The 17,817-nt window shown below is 39.6% G+C and overlaps 1 protein-coding gene across 10 annotated transcripts in view; it reads left to right on the plus strand.

Annotated features, from left to right (window-relative positions):
• Positions 1-17,817, plus strand: part of HECW2 (HECT, C2 and WW domain containing E3 ubiquitin protein ligase 2) — a 456,160-nt gene that overhangs the window by 340,151 nt on the left and 98,192 nt on the right. For 9 of the 10 annotated variants that reach the window (XM_022567294.2, XM_089915956.1, XM_089915955.1 and 6 more), the window contains 2 exons: positions 2,731-2,833; positions 4,764-4,860. In XM_022567294.2, the coding sequence (XP_022423002.2) occupies positions 2,731-2,833; positions 4,764-4,860 (200 nt within the window). The remainder of the gene's footprint in view (positions 1-2,730; positions 2,834-4,763; positions 4,861-17,817) is intronic. The other variant, XM_089915960.1, reaches the window with a different exon arrangement.

The following is a 17,817-nucleotide window of genomic DNA, read 5'->3' on the forward strand; positions in this document are numbered from 1 at the left end:
TTTGCTAGTTTGCAGTGTCCCATGGTAACCACATGAGGGCTCTCTAATAATCTAACCAGAAAAAAAAAAAAAAAGAAAGAAAAAGACAAAAGAAATAATCTCTTCCTGTTTCCCTTTTTCTGTAGCAGGTTAAATAAATAAAACAGGAATGCTTTAGGTCACATATTTTCTCCTTAATAAAGACTTACGCTTTGAATGTCATATATTATCACTTGATATACATTGTTTCTAAAAATTCCCTTAGACAAGAAGAATTAAGATTCTTTTCCTGCATGCCATTTCCACGTTCCATCTATGTGCATATCATATTTTCAGTATTATATTGTATGTCAAATATTTTTGTAGCTTCTATTATAAGAAAAGATTATGAATGTAATAAATAACTGGATTTGATTCATCAAAATTCTACTCTTGGAATTTCCCCTCATGATTTACATACTGGCTCTAATGATTATGTGTGTTTGCTGGTTGTAAGTGAAGACATAGAAGAGTACACACGAGAAGCTCACATAAAAATGTTATATAAATCTATTGCAGGATGAGGTATGCACAAAAATATTCATGTTTTATGAGTAGCTAATAAATCTCTACCTGGCTGTCATATAAAACATTAGTGGTGAACTGGATGATGCTAATAGCATTCATCTAAAAAGCAGAACAGACCTCTCACCTTTGGACCTTGTGCCTGATATATAGCATATCAGGGCCCTGCCTCGTTTTATCACGCAACCAGTGCACTTTAGATGCTTGCCTTATTTGACGTCACAATATGACGCTGGCTGCTCAGTCTGATCAGGACTACATGCATGAGATTAGTAGCTATACTTATATTTTCTTTCAACTCCTCCGCCTCAGAACTTGAATTAGTTTCATGGTCTAGCAGTAGGGATACTAAGGTACACATTAAAATTTGAATGAGGACTTCTCTTCTTATTGACGGAAGCTGAGCAGTGGAACAGAGACAACCCCATAAAGACTCAGCATTCAGTCTCAGCGTTGTTAAACCCTTGAGGGGAATGTGCTTTCTGGCCCAGCTGTCGGAAGCACGCACATCCTGCAGTAATACACACGTTTATCACGGCTTGCCCACTGATAATGGTCTGGTTTGATGGTCTGGTTTGAAGAAGCAGGGTGTCAAGGAGAAGACCTTTGGCTGTTCTGGGAAATGATGACACAAGGCAACTTACTGACAGGAGGGAAAGTATATGTTGGTAGATTGAAATGATAAGTTTGGTGACTGACAAGGTATAGTTAATGATTGAATCTCTCCCAAGAGGGGCTGACTTCATTTCTCAGAGCCAGTAACTCAAAAGAAGCAGAGTGGGAAATTTCTGGTTACATTCACAAGTCTTCCCAGCCATTCTCTTAGACTTATTTAGCAAATATTCCAGGTAGTAGAAATTTTGGTATCTCTTCCATCCAACAAATGAATACTTACTAAACACCTGTAGTGTAGAAACGTGGTTGGTGTGAGGGATACAAGTAAATAATGTATGTTCCTGCGTTCTTATTAAGGAGAGAATATATAAAACTAACCATAATCCAGATGAATAAGAATACAAGCAAAAAATGCTTTATAGACTGTTAATAATGGCAGCTGCTTCAGAAATGTACCCCGAGTGCTGTGGGTGCTCAGAGAAGGTGACATTTAGTGTCAGCTTGAAGGGAAGGGAAGGCTTCATCGAGGAGGGGCTGTTTGAACTACACATTGAAGAATGAGTGAGAACATTCTTGAAGGATAAACAAGCAGTCGAGTGTGGGGACGATATTTCCAGCTTTAGTGCCTTTAGAAAAACCCTCTCTGAACACCTAACGGATGCAGTATGATAAAATGGTTGTGAGGGTTTGAATGGGTGGGAGTAGAAACTGTATTTTAAAAGTACCAATTTATAAATCCAGGAGGTTGTTTTGCCTTGTTCTCTTACTCTCTTATTCAACTGTTCTACTGTTGTCTTAAAAGACTTCTGTAGTATGGGGGGAAAATGCTAAAACAGAAGCTAAAGCAGTGTTAGAGTTTTCCGGTAAGATTATTAATGGGCGTTTTTATTTATCTCCTTGTATGTATGAGTTTCTAAGCCTATAATCAGTATGTAACTAATTCAGGTTGGGGCAACCCTATTTAGCTCCTCCACACCTGCTGTGATTAGCTTGCTGGTGTGGGAGGTTCAAACCAGAAAAAGCTGTTGTACTGGGTGCTCTAATAGGCATGTAAAATTGCTTCTGAGGAGGTAATATCCAACTCGGAAACCCACATGAAGACTGCTGCTCTTCAACCCCTCCTCTGCTGAGGCAGGGAATTCCCTGACCTGCCTTGGCCAAAAGAAGGTATATCCTGGCACTGCCCGATGAATTTTGTACCACCCAAGTGTTCTCTCTGATTGTACTTTTGCAGGTTTGTGTTTTGTCGGGTAGAAGTTATTCCTGAGGAACAGGTATTCAGCATCTACATCCCCAAGAGGTGTAGGCATTTTGAGCTACTCCTGTACCACTTGGTCAACAGTTACTGCCCTTGCCCCTCTCAGGGACGTTATACCCCAACCCATCCCCTCAATTCAGCGACTGAAGCAGAGCTTTTGAGAGTCCTGTGTCAGCTCTTCAGCTAGCCTCTGTTCTGATCAGTTGGTACTTAACAATGCTCATTGTCAAGTGTTCTGAACAACTTGGCTTGGGGTACTGATGTAAAGTATTCTAGGATTTGGTGCAGAACAAAAACACTGCTTGTGTTTGCAGGTAGGAGAAGATTCTCGACATGCAGGACCACCAGTTCTTCCCAGGCCATCAAGTACGTTCAATACAGTTAGTAGGCCACAGTACCAGGACATGGTTCCAGTGGGTATGTCATCTCTTTCCCAAAGTCTTTATCTTTGCTTTTCATGTCAGTGTGTACCATGCATTCTCTGCTGATACACTTCCCTATTGTCAGCCTGCTACATTTGCCCTGTACTGAAAAACTGCTGCATTATCCCTAAGAAATCGATTTGAGTCTCAAAACACTTATGTCTTGTAAAATCCTATAGGATGAGAATTTTTTCTACTACTCTACCTTACCTGAGTAGAACTATTATATTAGATTGTTGAAGTTAAGGAAAAATAAGTTCTTAAGGCAGCTGTATTGTGTGGTCATTTTAAATTAGGCATTTGGACAAGCATTTATTTAGTATATATCTTAATGCTTGAGACAGAGTTTAAAAGGTGTGTGAGCCTCACAAAATAAGAAAGCAATGATGGCACATTCTTAAGGGCTTTTGTAGCAAATGCAAGACAGCAAAAGTCTCCAAAATTGTAAAATAAAAATAAATGAATGTAGGCAAATTGGCCTAAAGAACAACTTGAGTTGTTAGTAAAATGATGAGGTTGAAGTAGATCAGTTTTCAAACCTAGAGCCCCTAAGGCAGGTGGAGTGGACAGACTGGCAGGAGGCCAGATGGGCTCCCTGTTTCATCTTAAATTTGAGCAACTCTCCATTTGTCTGGTTTTGCTTTAAAATTTTTACTTTTTTAAGAAGGACTTTACCATGAAATATAATGCAGTGCCCACGTCCTAAAAGGTTCGACAGTCACTGAATAAGAAGAAACCTTGGGTAGAAATTGAACAGTCTATGTTTTATTATGCTGTTACTCATATGATACTAAATGCTGCACATACAATTTTAAAGTACTATAAAATTGTCGTTTAAAAAGTTATCTAGTCTCTGATCTTAGATAGAATGTAAAAACTGCTGACAAAACCTCAGTTATAAAGATGTTTTTATTATATGTGGTGAAATGTGCAGTTAGGGACACTTTGAGTTTGACAATGGGATTCCATGTTAGCAGATAGTATTTTTTTTTATTTTATTTACATTTTACTAAAATTAGCATGATGCAGCGAAAATTCGAAGTGGCAAATGTCTAGAGAATTATACTTCTTTTGAGTGATATTTTGTTAAAGTAAGGCATGTTTCTTGATCATATTTATGAGCACAAGAGTATTGACTGAACTAGGATCTCTGATGTTTGAGAATTCAGACACTCAGTTCTGTAATTTAAATATATCTGTATTTCTGATTATAAATAAATGGAATCAAGAGGAATTATCTCAAGTAAGCAAATTACTTTCTTGACAAAAGAGTATTAACAGAACCTTTAGTAAACGTTAATTAAATTTAAAATTTCTGTAAATATTAGCCAGCTTTGACTAAGATACAGATTTTCCTTTTAAAATATTATGTACATTGATGATGCTAGTCGTATTGTAGCTGTTGGTGTAGTTGGCTTGGTAAAGAGCTACCCTGTGGCTTAATGGCATTTATTTCCACGTAGAATTTGGGAATGGTTTGCCTCTGCATATTGGTAGTTGCTGCTGGCAACTACGGTATTTTAGCAACTCCTGCTCTATCTCTTCACCTCTGTAGGTGGCTGACATTTAATCAGAAGATGGTTTTCCATTTTTAACAATTGCTTATAAGGTTGATTTTAGTAAGCAGTAGCATAAAACAATCAGTATCTAGAATCTTGTTGGTGATCTCATCTTGCAATTTGATAATAAATATGGCTCATCAGATGAGTTTAATGAGTGCTTAAGTCAGTCATACCTAACAGATCTAAGTCCAATACTCATATAACAGGATAGACGCAAATTGGAATTTAAGCATCTATAGTGGCTCTAAACTATGACTTTGAATACAAGGAATATTAACCAGAAAAACAAAACTTAAAAAGTCTGGATTTATGTGCATAAAATAACAGATTTTAAAATATTGTTACATATGTATGTTTTTTCAGCTTACAATGACAAGATTGTTGCATTTCTGCGCCAGCCCAACATCTTTGAAATTCTACAGGAGCGTCAACCTGATCTTACCAGGAATCACTCACTCAGGTAACCATAATATTGGTATTTCATTCAGGTTGCATAAGCCCCAACCATTAAATCTTCAGTAACACTGATAATTGTCTTGGAAATTCACTCTTGCTTTGTGGCATTCTGAACAAAGGCATCTTGTACACAAATACCTTGTTATTAATATCAGGTCAATGTAGTCCTGGCTTTTCTCTGTTAAGTATGAGGACTGAATGAAACTGACTAAAGAACCTGGAACAAACTTTAAAGAAGAAATATGAAAATTTCACAGCCAAGAATGCATCCTAGATGTGCAGATTATAACAAAAATAATAAGACACTGCCTATTAGAATGTAACTTGAGTAAACAAAAGTAACATAGAGTTTATTGAATTGAGATTTATAAAATCCTAGACTTGGTATTCACAATTTTCCATAATAAAAACACAGTGGAACCCAAGGAAGAAATCTGATCCTCTCCAGAGCCTAGCATTCCCCTGCAGGAACCCTTTCTTCTAAACAACTTTTCAGTGCATCACACTTTAAGCCCAGTTTTCCTTTCCTGAATACATGCTGTTCCTTTTCCTTGGCAACTCTCCTCTTCTTCTATGTTTGGCAAGATTTTTCTTTTTAAATTCAATGTAAGATGCCCCTCCTTGAAGCCTTTCGGCCCCACTGTGGACTCTCAGGCTCATGATCTAGTGTAGTATTTCTCAACTTTGGTGTGCTAGGCATCAGAGAGGTGGAGATGGAAAGACGTGGGAGTTTCTGCTGAAAATCCTGCATAACTCAAAGCCCATTTGGTCTACATGCCACGTTAACTGACAGGAATACGTTTGCCCAATGGTGCCATCCTGCCCCGTGGCAGTGATTCTCAAATATTGCTCCACTAAGTTGCGTCAAGCTGTTTTTATCAGCATTACTGGGGAGTTTTATAAGGTACAGAATGCCAGGTCTTGCTTCCCCCAACTCCTCTCCCTTCTCTGAATTTATACCCTCTGTCCTCCCATGCCCTGCCCAGAAATTTAATTCAGGAGGTCTGGGGTAGAGCTCAAGCATTTAATTTCTTAAAACCTCACTGTAGCTTGTTCGGGGTCTCTTCCCTCCGCCGTCACTGAACTTCCCTGGAGTCCGAGGGGAGGGTAGCCTCACTGAGACTGCCAGCTCTGGAGGGGCCCCACCAGCCGAAGCCGTGACAGTCCTTGGGACTGCGGGCCAGTTGTTTCAACAAGTAACTTAAAGACAAAATGGAAAAACAAGGAGATTTGTGCCTGAGATCATGTTGATGTGAAGCCAGGGATGGCCACCTTGTGCCAGTGAGTACAACTTGGAGGAGCTTCAAGATGGCGGAAGAGTAAGAGGCGGAGATCACCTTCCTCCCCAAAGATACACCAGAAATACATCTACACGTGGAACAACTCCTACAGAACACCTACTGAACGCTGGCAGAAGACCTCAGACCTCCCAAAAGGCAAGAAACTCCCCACGTACCTGGGTAGGGCAAAAGAAAAAAGAAAAAACAGAGACAAAAGAATAGGGACGGGACCTGCACTAGTGGGAGGGAGCTGTGAAGGAGGAAAGGTTTCCACACACTAGGAAGGCCCTTCGCGGGCGGAGACTGCAGGTGGCGGAAAGGGGAAGCTTCGCAGCCGCGGAGGAGAGCGCAGCAACAGGGGTGCAGAGGTCAAAGCGGAGAGATTCCCGCACAGAGGATCGGTGCCGACCGGCACTCACCAGCTCGAGAGGGTTGTCTGCTCACCCGCCGGGGCCGACGGGGGCTGGGAGCTGAGGCTTGGGCTTTGGTCGGAGTACCAGGAGAGGACTGGGGTTGGCAGCGTGAACACATCCTGCAGGGAGTTAGTGTGCCATGGCTAGCCGGGAGGGAGTCCGGGGAAAAGTCTGGACCTGCAGAAGAGGCAAGAGGCTTTTTCTTGCTTCTTTGTTTCCTTGTGCACGAGGAGAGGGGATTCAGAGCGCTGCTTAAAGGAGTTCCAGAGACTGGCGCGAGCCGTGGCTATCAGCATGGACCCCAGAGACAGGCATGAGACGCTAAGGCCGCTGCTGCTGCCACCAAGAAGCCTGTGTGCAAGCACAGGTCACTATCCACACCTCCCCTACCAGGAGCCTGTGCAGCCCGCCACTGCCAGGGTCCCGTGATCCAGGGACAACTTCCCCGGGAAAACGCACGGCGTGCCTCAGGCTGGTGCAACGTCATGGCGGCCTCTGCCGCCGCAGGCTCACCCCGCACTCCGTACTCCTCCCTCCCCCCGGCCTGAGTGAGCCAGAGCCCCCAAATCAGCTGCTCCTTTAACCCCGTCCTGTCTGAGCGAAGAACAGACGCCCTCAGGCGACCTACACACAGAGGCGGGTCCAAATCCAAAGCTGAACCCCTGGAGCTGTGCGAACAAAGAAGAGAAAGGGAAATCTCCCCCAGGAGCCTCAGGAGCCACGGATTAAATCTCCACAATTAACGTGATGAACCCTGCATCTGTGGAATACCTGAATAGAAAACGAATCATCCCAAATTGAGGAGGTGGAATTTGGGAGCAACGTTTTATATATATATTTTTTCCCCTTTTTCTCTCTTTGTGAGTGTGTATGTGTATGCTTCTGTGTGTGATTTTGTCTGTATAGCTTTGCTTTTACCATTTGTCCTAGGGTTCTCTCTGTCGGGTTTTTTTTTTTATTATTACTGAAAGAATTTTTTTTCTTAGTAATTATTTTTTATTTTAATAACTATATTTTATTTTACTTTATTTTATTTATTTATTTATTTATTTTTTGCGGTACGCAGGCCTCTCACTGTTGTGGCCTCTCCTGTTGCAGAGCACAGGCTCCGGACGCACAGGCTCAGCGGCCATGGCTCACGGGCCCAGCCGCTCCGTGGCATGTGGGACCTTCCCGGACCGGGGCACAAACCTGTGTCCCCTGCATCGGCAGGTGGACTCTCAACCACTGCGCCACCAGGGAAGCCCTATTTTATTTTATTATATTTTATTTTATCTTCTTCCTTCTTTCTTTCTTTTTTTTCTCCCTTTTATTCTGAGCCGTGTGGAGGACAGACTCTTGGTGCTCCAGCTCCAGCTGTGCCACTGAGGTGGGAGAGCCAAGTTCAGGACACTGGTCCACAAGAGACCTCCCAGCTCCATGTAATATCAAACGGCAAAAATCTCCCAGAGATCTCCATCTCAACACCAAGACCCAGCTCCAGTCAACAACCAGCAAGCCACAGTGCAGGACATGCTATGCCAAACAACTAGCAAGACAGAAACACAACCCCATCCATTAGCACAGAGGCTGGCTAAAATCATAATAAGGCCACAGACACCACAAAACACACCAGCAGCCGTGGACCTGCCCACCAGAAAGACAAGATCCAGCCTCATCCACCACAACACAGGCACTAGTCCCTTCCACCAGGAAGCCTACACAACCCACTGAACCAACCTTAGCCACTGGGGACAGACACCAAAAACAACGGAAACTATGAACCTGCAGCCTGCGAAAAGGAGACCCCAAACACAGTAAGTTAAGCAAAATGAGAAGACAGAAAAACATAGCAGATGAAGGAGCAAGGCAAAAACCCACCAGACCTAACAAATGAAGAGGAAATAGGCAGCCTACCTGAAAAAGAATTCAGAATAATGATAGTAAAGATGATCCAAAATCTTCGAAATAGAATGGAGAAGATCACAAGAAATGTTTAACAAGGATCTAGAAGAACTAAAGAGCAAACAAACAATAATAAGCAACACAATAAATGAAATGAAAATTTCTCTAGAAGGAATCAATAGCAGAGTAACTGAGGCAGAAGAACGGATAAGTGACCTGGAAGATAAAATAGTGGAAGTAATGACTGCAGAGCAGAATAAAGAACAAAGAATGAAAAGAATTGAAGACAGTCTCAGCGACCTCTGGGACAACATTAAAGGCACCAACATTCGAGTTATAAGGGTCCCAGCAGAAGAAGAGAAAAAAAAAGGGACTGAGAAAATATCTGAAGAGATTATAGTTGAAAACTTCCGTAACATGGGAAAGGAAATAGTCAAGTCCAGGAAGTGCAGAGGGTCCCATACAGGATAAATCCAAGGAGAAACATGTCAAGACACATATTAATGAAAGTATCAAAAATTAAATACAAAGAAAATATTTTTAAGGCAGCAAGGGAAAAGCAACAAATAACATACAAGGGAATCCCCATAAGGTTAACAGCTGATCTTTCAGCAGAAACTCTGCAAGCCAGAAGGGCGTGGCAGGACATATTTAAAGTGATGAAAGGGTAAAACCTACAACCAAGGTTGCTCTACCCAGCAAGGATCTCATTCAGATTTACAGACAAGCAAAAGCTAAGAGAATTCAACACCACCAAACCAGCTTTAGAACAAATGCTAAAGGAACTTCTCTAGGCAGGAAACACAAGAGAAGGAAAAGACCTACAATAATAAGCCCAAAACAATTAAGAAAATGGTAATAGGGACATACATTTACATAATTACCTTAAATGTAAATGGATTAAATGCTCCAACCAAAACACATAAACTGGCTGAATGGATACAAAAACAAGATCCGTATATATGCTGTCTACAAGAAACCCACTTCAGACCTAGGGACACATACAGACTGAAAGTGAGGGGATGGAAAAAGATATTCCATGCAAATGGAAATCAAAAGAAAGCTGGAGTAGCAATTCTCGTATCAGACAAACTACACTTTAAAACAAAGACTATTAGAAGAGACAAAGAAGGACACTACATAATGATCAAGGGATCAAACCAAGAAGAAGATTTAACACTTGTAAATATTTATGCACCCAACATAGGAGGACCTCAATACATAAGGCAAATACTAACAGCCATAAAAGGTGAAATCAACAGTAACACAATCATAGTAGGGGACTTTACACCCCACTTTCACCAATGGACAGATCATCCAAAATGAAAATAAATAAGGAAACACAAGCTTTAAATGATACGTTAAACAAGATGGACTTAATTGATATTTATAGGACATTCCATCCAAAAACAACAAAATATACATTCTTCTCAGGTGCTCATGGAACATTCTCCAGTATAGATCATATCTTGGGTCACAATTCAAGCCTTCGTAAATTTAAGAAATTTGAAATCGTATCAAATATCTCTTCCGACCACAAAGCTATGAGACTAGATATGAATTACAGGAAAAAAACCTGTAAGAAATACAAACATATGGAAGCTAAACAACACACTACTTAATGACCAAGAGATCACTGAAGAAATCAAACAGGAAATCAAAAAATACCTAGAAACAAATGACAGTGAAAACACGATGACCCAAAACCTATGGGATGCAGCAAAAGCAGTCCTAAGAGGGAAGTCTATAGCTATACAAGCCTGCATTAAGTAACAAGAAACATCTCAAATAAACAACCTAACCTAACACATAAAGCAATTAGAGAAAGAAGAACAAAAAAACCCCAAAGTTAGCAGAAGGAAAGAAATCATAAAGATCAGATCAGAAATAAATGAAAAAGAAATGAAGGAAACGATAGCAAAGATCAATAAACCTAAAAGCTGGTGCTTTGAGAAGATAAACAAAACTGATAAACCATTAGCCAGACTTACCAAGAAAAAAAGGGAGAAGACTCAAATCAATAGAATTAGAAATGAAAAAGGAGAAGTAACAACCAACACTGCAGAAATACAAAGGATCATGAGAGATTACTACAAGCAACTATATGCCAATAAAATGGGCAACCTGGAAGAAATGGACAAATTCTTAGAAATGCACAACCTTCCGAGACTGAACCAGGAAGAAATAGAAAATATGAACAGACCAATCACAATCACTGAAATTGAAACTGTGATTAAAAATCTTCCAACAAGCCCAGGACCAGATGGCTTCACAGGCGAATTCTATCAAACATTTAGAGAAGAGCTAACATCTATCATTCTCAAATTCTTCCAAAATATAGCAGAGGGAGGAACACTCCCAAACTCATTCTACGAGGCCAACATCACTCTGATACCAAAACCAAACAAAGATGTCACAAAGAAAGAAAACTACAGGCCAATATCACTGATGAACATAGATGCAAAAATCCTCAACAAAATACTAGCAAACAGAATCCAGCAGCACATTAAAAGGATCATAAATTATGATCAAGTGGGGTTTATCCCAGGTATGCAAGGATTCTTCAGTATATGCAAATCAATCAACGTGATACACCATATTAACAAATTGAAGGAGAAAAACCATATGATCATCTCAATAGATGCAGAAAAAGCTTTTGACAAAATTCAACACCCGTTTATGATAAAAACCCTCCAGAAAGTAGGCATAGAGAGAACTTTCTTCAACATAATAAAGGCCATATATGACAAACCCACAGCCAACATCGTCCTCAATGGTGAAAAACTGAAATCATTTCCACTAAGATCAGGAACAAGGCAAGGTTGCCCACTCTCACCACTCTTAGTCAACATAGTTTTGGAAGTTTTAGCCACAGCAGTCAGAGAATAAAAAGAAATAAATGGAATCCAAATTGGAAGAGAAGAAGTAAAACTGTCACTGTTTACAGATGACATGATACTATACATAGAGAATCCTAAAGATGCTACCAGAAAGCTACTAGAGCTAATCAATGAATTTGGTAAAGTAGCAGGATACAAAATTAACACACAGAAATCTCTTGCATTCCTATACAATAATGATGAAAAATCTGAAAGTGAAATTAAGAAAACACTGCCAATTACTATTGCAACAAAAAGAATACAATATCTAGGAATGAACCTACCTGAGGATACAAAAGACCTGTATGCAGAAAATTATAAGACACTGATGAAAGAAATTAAAGATGATACAAATAGATGGAGAGATATACCATGTTCTTGTATTGGAGGAATCAACATTGTGAAAATGACTCTACTACCCAAAGCAATCTACAGATTCAATGCAATCCCTATCAAACTACCACTGGCATTTTTCACAGAACTGGAACAAAAAATTTCACAGTGTGTACGGAAACACAAAAGACCCCGAATAGCCAAAGCAATTTTGAGAAAGAAAAACGGAGCTGGAGGAATCAGGCTCCTTGGCTATACTACAGACTATACTGCAAAGCTACAGTAATCAAGACAGTATGGTACTGACACAAAAACAGAAATATAGATCAATGGAACAGGATAGAAAGCCCAGAGATAAACCCACACACATATGGTCACCTTATTTTTGATAAATGAGGCAAGAATATACAGTGGAGAAAAGACAGCCTCTTCAATAAGTGGTGCTGGAAAACTGGACAGCTACATATAAAAGATTGAAATTAGAACACTCCCTAACACCATACACAAAAATAAACTCAAAATGGATTAAAGACCTAAATGTAAGGCCAGACACCATCAAACTCTTAGAGGAAAACATAGGCAGAACACTCTGTGACATAAATCACAGCAAGATCCTTTTTCACCCACCTCCTAGAGAAATGGAAATAAAAACAAAAAGAAACAAATGGGACCTAATGAAACTTCAAAGCTTTCGCACAGCAAAGGAAGCCATAAACAAGATGAAAAGACAACCCTCAGAATGGGAGAAAATATTTGCAAATGAAGCAACTGACAAAGGATTAATCTCTAAAACATACAAGCAACTCATGCAGCTCAATATAAAAAAAGCAAACAACCCAATCCAAAAATGGGCAGAAGACTTAAATAGACATTTCTCCAAAGAAGATATACAGATTGCCAACAAACACATGAAAGAATGCTCAACATCATTAATCATTAGAGAAATGCAAATCAAAAGTACAATGAGATATCATCTCACACCGGTCAGAATGGCCATCATCAAAATATCTAGAAACAATAAATGCTGGAGAGGGTGTGGAGAAAAGGGAACCCTCCTGCACTGTTGGTCGAATGTAAATTGATACAGCCACTATGGAGAACAGTATGGAGGTTCCTCAAAAAACTAAACATAGAACTACCATACGACCCAGGAATCCCGCTACTGGACATATACCCTGAGAAAACCATAATTCAAAAAGAGTCATGTACCAAAATATTCATTGCAGCTCTATTTACAATAGCCAGGACATGGAAGCAACCTAAGTGTCCATCAACAGATGAATGGATAAAGAAGATGTGGCACATATATACAACAGAATATTACTCAGCCATAAAAAGGAATGAAACTGAGTTATTTGTAGTGACGTGGATGGACCTAGAGAGTGTCATACAGAGTGAAATAAGTCAGAAAGAGAAAAACAAATACCGTATGCTAACACATATATATGGAATCTAAAAAAAAAAGAACCTAGGGGCAAGACAGGAATAAAGATGCAGACCTACTAGAGAATGGACTTGAGGACATGGGGAGGGGGAAGGGTAAGCTGAGACAAAGTGAGAGAGTGGCATGGACATATATACACTGCCAAACGTAAAATAGATAGCTAGTGGGAAGCAGCTGCATAGCACAGGGAGATCAGCTCGGTGCTTTGTGACCACCTAGAGGGGTGGTTTAGGGAGGGTGGGAGGGAGGGAGATGCAAGAGGGAAGAGATATGGGGACATATGTATATAGATAACTGATTCACTTTGTTATAAAGCAGAAACTGACACAGCATTGTAAAGCAATTATACTCTAATAAAGATGTTAAAAAAAAACTCTGTGTAATTCCAGTGGCCCATCCAGGTGTCATAACCTCTGGTCTAGACACTAATTTGATCATTAATTATGTATCAAGTTGTCCCTCCTATTATTTTGGTTATGTGACTTTTGTGATTTAATTTGAGTTTTCAAGTCCTTATGCTTAATTTTCCAATTAGGTTATAAGCTCCTTGCAAGTAGGGATCTCATCCAACTCCTCATTATTTCTCCTTCCTCACTGCTGAAATATCTAGAATAGCACTTTGCATATATAGTAAATGTAGGTATATGTCGATATGAAATATGAAATGTAGGTATATGTTTATATGAAATATAATTTACCAGATATCCTTCTTATGATGTTCTTAGTCTCTCATATCTTTAAAATCATCATTACTTTCTAAAGTTTCTAAAGGCTAGAAGTACACATAATTTCAAGTATGATAGTACAAACATTGCTTATACAGAACTCCTGGTTTCACATAGTTAACATCTAACTCAGGTTTCAGTGTTTTCCCCAACTTGGTAAGCGTGCTGTTCTCAGTCAGGAAAACTTATAAAAACTATATAAGCTTTAATTTTGTATATTTGTATATTATAGCATCTACTCAGCAACTCATGGTCCTCTAGAGAGTCTTCTGTAAAAATAACGTTGCAGAAATGAGCCCCTCAGTTTTCTAATGAGAGATCTTAGAGGTTCTGGGCTGAAAAACAAAAGAAACAAGCATACAAACAAAATCCCTGCTCTTTCGCAAAGCACAAAATAAGGAGAACTCTATTTTCTCTCTTTGTTACCAACTTCAGCCACAACCCCTCCTCCCCCCACGTCTAGTCAATATCTGTTCCTCTGAAAGAACCGTGCCGCAGCAAAAAGCAAGAAAAAGGGAACTCAAGAAGTTTTCTACTTTTGCTCTGCACCTCCACATTATTATTAATTTAACATATCTTCACATCTCTCTCATCAGAGAAATAAGATGATATAATCTACCTGAACAAGGCATCTAACATCATTATCCTTTTTTTTTTTTTTTTTTTTTGCGGTACTAAGGCCTCTCACTGTTGTGGCCTCTCCCATTGCGGAGCACAGGCTCCGGACGCGCAGGCTCAGCGGCCATGGCTCACGGGCCCAGCCGCTCCGCAGCATGTGGGATCTTCCTGGACCGGGGCACGAACCCGTGTCCCCTGCATCGGCAGGCAGACTCTCAACCACTGCGCTGCCAGGGAAGCCCTAACATCATTTTTCTTTAATGACTTAAGAGATCCTTAACCAATCCTGAAGAAGAAAAAGCTGCAGGCCCCTTTGGTAGCTTCCAGTTTTGTTTTTGTTTTCCTTTCTGCTTTTTAGAGTCTTAAAAGGCTCTAATCTCCTAAAGATTGTTGAAGATTTTTATTTTTTAATGACACCCGGGGTCCTCAGTTAAGTACATCTCACGTGGTAGTCTATTGCTAAGATATTATTTGATAGGTTTTAAAATAAGTTTCCATCTTATTTCAAAACTTATTTATAAATTTCCTTTTACTCTTTCTATAGCTATAGAATTTGACCATAGAAAGCATGAGCGGTCATGACAAGTAGAAAGAAGCAGGAACTTACATCAATGAGATAATGCTGTTCCTCTTACACAGAGTGTGTGTCACAGTGTGCTTTTAGTCTGAAAAGCTGTTGATAGTTTAGCATTTTGCTTATCATAACAACATAATAGGGAAGTTTGTACATCTAAAGGAACACCCTGTTTCATATAGTTAAAAACTGCATTGTAAGGAGCATTCCCACAAATGAAGGGGCGGGGAACTCGCTGGGGTTCTTCAGTCTCATATTTCAGTGATACATTTGATGAGAAGTTTATGCATGGAATGGAGCCACTGATTGTGTGTCAAAGCTAACTGTGGACCTATATTCATATCCCGAGCTCTGTGTACACTGTTCATCACCCGTGGTACAGCCACTTAAAGGAAATATCCCTTCTTATTTTCTCCATAACATAATGAGGAAATAAGCATCAGCCCTTGGGAGATTCAAGTAGGTACACCTCTGTGCTTTGTGATTTTCTTGTTTTGCTTGCGATTCCTTGCTATCCAGAGGATAGCAAACAGTTTGTTTAGTTTGTATCCATATACAGCTTTCTCCTCCTTGAGACCCGCCTTGTGTATCTTTTCCTGTAGAATGGCTATGGTTTTTCGTGCATTGGGATGTGGCTTTTGCTTTCAACTGCTGTTTTCAAATCACCACTTCTTCTAACTTCATCTATCAAGCAAATGTGCATGCTACCAAGTTGTCCTCTTTTTTTTTTTTTTTTTTAACCTCAGAAGAGTTTTGCTCAGAAAACTCAACATCCAGAAGTCAGTACCACCTCCATCAAATGGATCAAGTTCCGTTGGATTAGTATATCCTACTCTTGGTTCTCAGTGAAAGACAGTAATCCTACTAAAAAGCTTTATAACATTAAAATAAAATGCTCTAATATTTTATCCAAAGACAAATGTATTCATTTAAAAAACTGTGTTCATTTAAAAAACAACCTTTTAAGCATATTTTACAGATGAATGTAATGTATACAAATTGAATAAACTTTTTGGTGTACAACATTGTATTATGAACAAGGAGCTAAGTACCATGAAACTGAATTGAGTTGAGAATTCCCCTTTTGTGTGACTATTGGATTCAACCAGTAAATCTACTCCCTACTAGTCCAGCTTTCCTCAGACATCAGTGATAATTATTTTGGGCTCTAGGTCAATTCCTCCTTGAGTGCTTCCTAAAAAAATGTCCTTCCCATGAGGATGTGACCTGTGATACCTTTTTTTTCTCTTCTGGATAAATTGGGCCATTTCCTATTTTATGTCACTGGTAAATCAATAACTTGGAAGTCAAGAAATTCTGAGCTACAAAAAGTAAATGAGGGGCTTCCCTGGTGGCGCAGTGGTTGAGAGTCCGCCTGCTGAAGCAGGGGACACGGGTTCGTGCCCCGGTCCGGGAAGATCCCACATGCCGTGGAGCCGCTAGGCCCGTGAGCCATGGCCGCTGAGCCTGTGTGTCCGGAGCCTGTGCTCCGTAACGGGAGAGGCCACAACAGTGAGAGGTCAGAGTACTGCAAAAAAAAAAAAAAAGGTAAATGAATACGTCTCTCAGGGTTCACCAGAATAGAAGCAAATGCAGACTCTGACTTTTATTTCTTCCCATAATCCCATTTTAAGAGCCCTAGAATTTTGTTATTGCTAAAATTATACTCTTAATTTTGTTTTCATTTTAAAAATAGTGCATCCATTGTGAAATTATCAAGCAATACAGAATTTTATGAAATAAAAAGTTAAAGTTCCCAAAAGCTGGCTTTCATAAAACAAATTCCAGTGTTCAAAATTTCTAACTTATTTCTTGTCCAGTTTTCTAACAGATGAGTTTTTCTGCATTTACTATTGGGCTGGAAATGTTAATCTCAGTTAACATCTGATCTACTTGGTCAGAATAGCATAAATTTCCCTTTGCCAATCTTTATGCATTTTCCTGTTATGACCTGCCTAGCTCTGTCTCATCGTCTTCTCCTTATTTGTTTACTGTTCTCTCAGATGTCTGGAACCGACATGACAAACTTTCCTGTTTATGTAACAGGAAAACTGCATTGAAACTATTATTTTCCTATGAAAAATTTGCATAAGCATAATTCCTGAATTTTTTTAAACACCTGATTAAAATAATTTATTGACACCACATAGTGTTATTTGGAGAGTTCTGGTCTGTCTCCCAACTGGGAGACCAGCATTAATAATGACACTTAGAAAGTAGTAGAATATAGATCTTAAAGAGTTCAGGTTTGGGGTCAAACAGACCTGGTTTGAATTCTGGCTCTGCAGTTTACTCACCAGACTTTGAATGAGGCATTTAACCCCTCCAACTCTTAGTTTCCCCATCTGTAAAATGGTGATAGGAATTTCTAACTTGCAGTGTCCTTTTGAAGATTAAATGTGATAATGTATTTACAGCCCCTGGTACAACGTAAGCAATAGAAAGCATACAACAAATTTAAAGTAATATTGTATTAGTAATCTGTCCTTCACTTCTTTATTGTATTACAAGGACTCAGTTTAAAGTAATTTACCCCTAAATGTACTGATTCTCAATACCATTATCCCTAAGACTGATCATATGCATAAATGGCATCATGTGATTCTGTGGACATAGTTAAAATACAGGAAGGGTACCTTGAGTTCCATAATTAACTTCTGTGTAGGAAGGTTTTCTAGTGTTGTGCTTATACTGTGTCCTATAGGAAGCTTTGTTCTAAAATTGTTTACATGTATGTGATGAAACCAGCCTTCACTGCTCCATGCCTGCACAGAGGACTGAGCCTTCCGGCTCAAGGTTCAGTACAAATTA

The sequence above is a fragment of the Delphinapterus leucas genome, chromosome 8, assembly GCF_059928025.1.
Source record: "Delphinapterus leucas isolate spDelLeu-1000000601 "Yukka" chromosome 8, BTC_Dleu_Yukka2, whole genome shotgun sequence".
Taxonomy (NCBI): domain Eukaryota; kingdom Metazoa; phylum Chordata; class Mammalia; order Artiodactyla; family Monodontidae; genus Delphinapterus; species Delphinapterus leucas.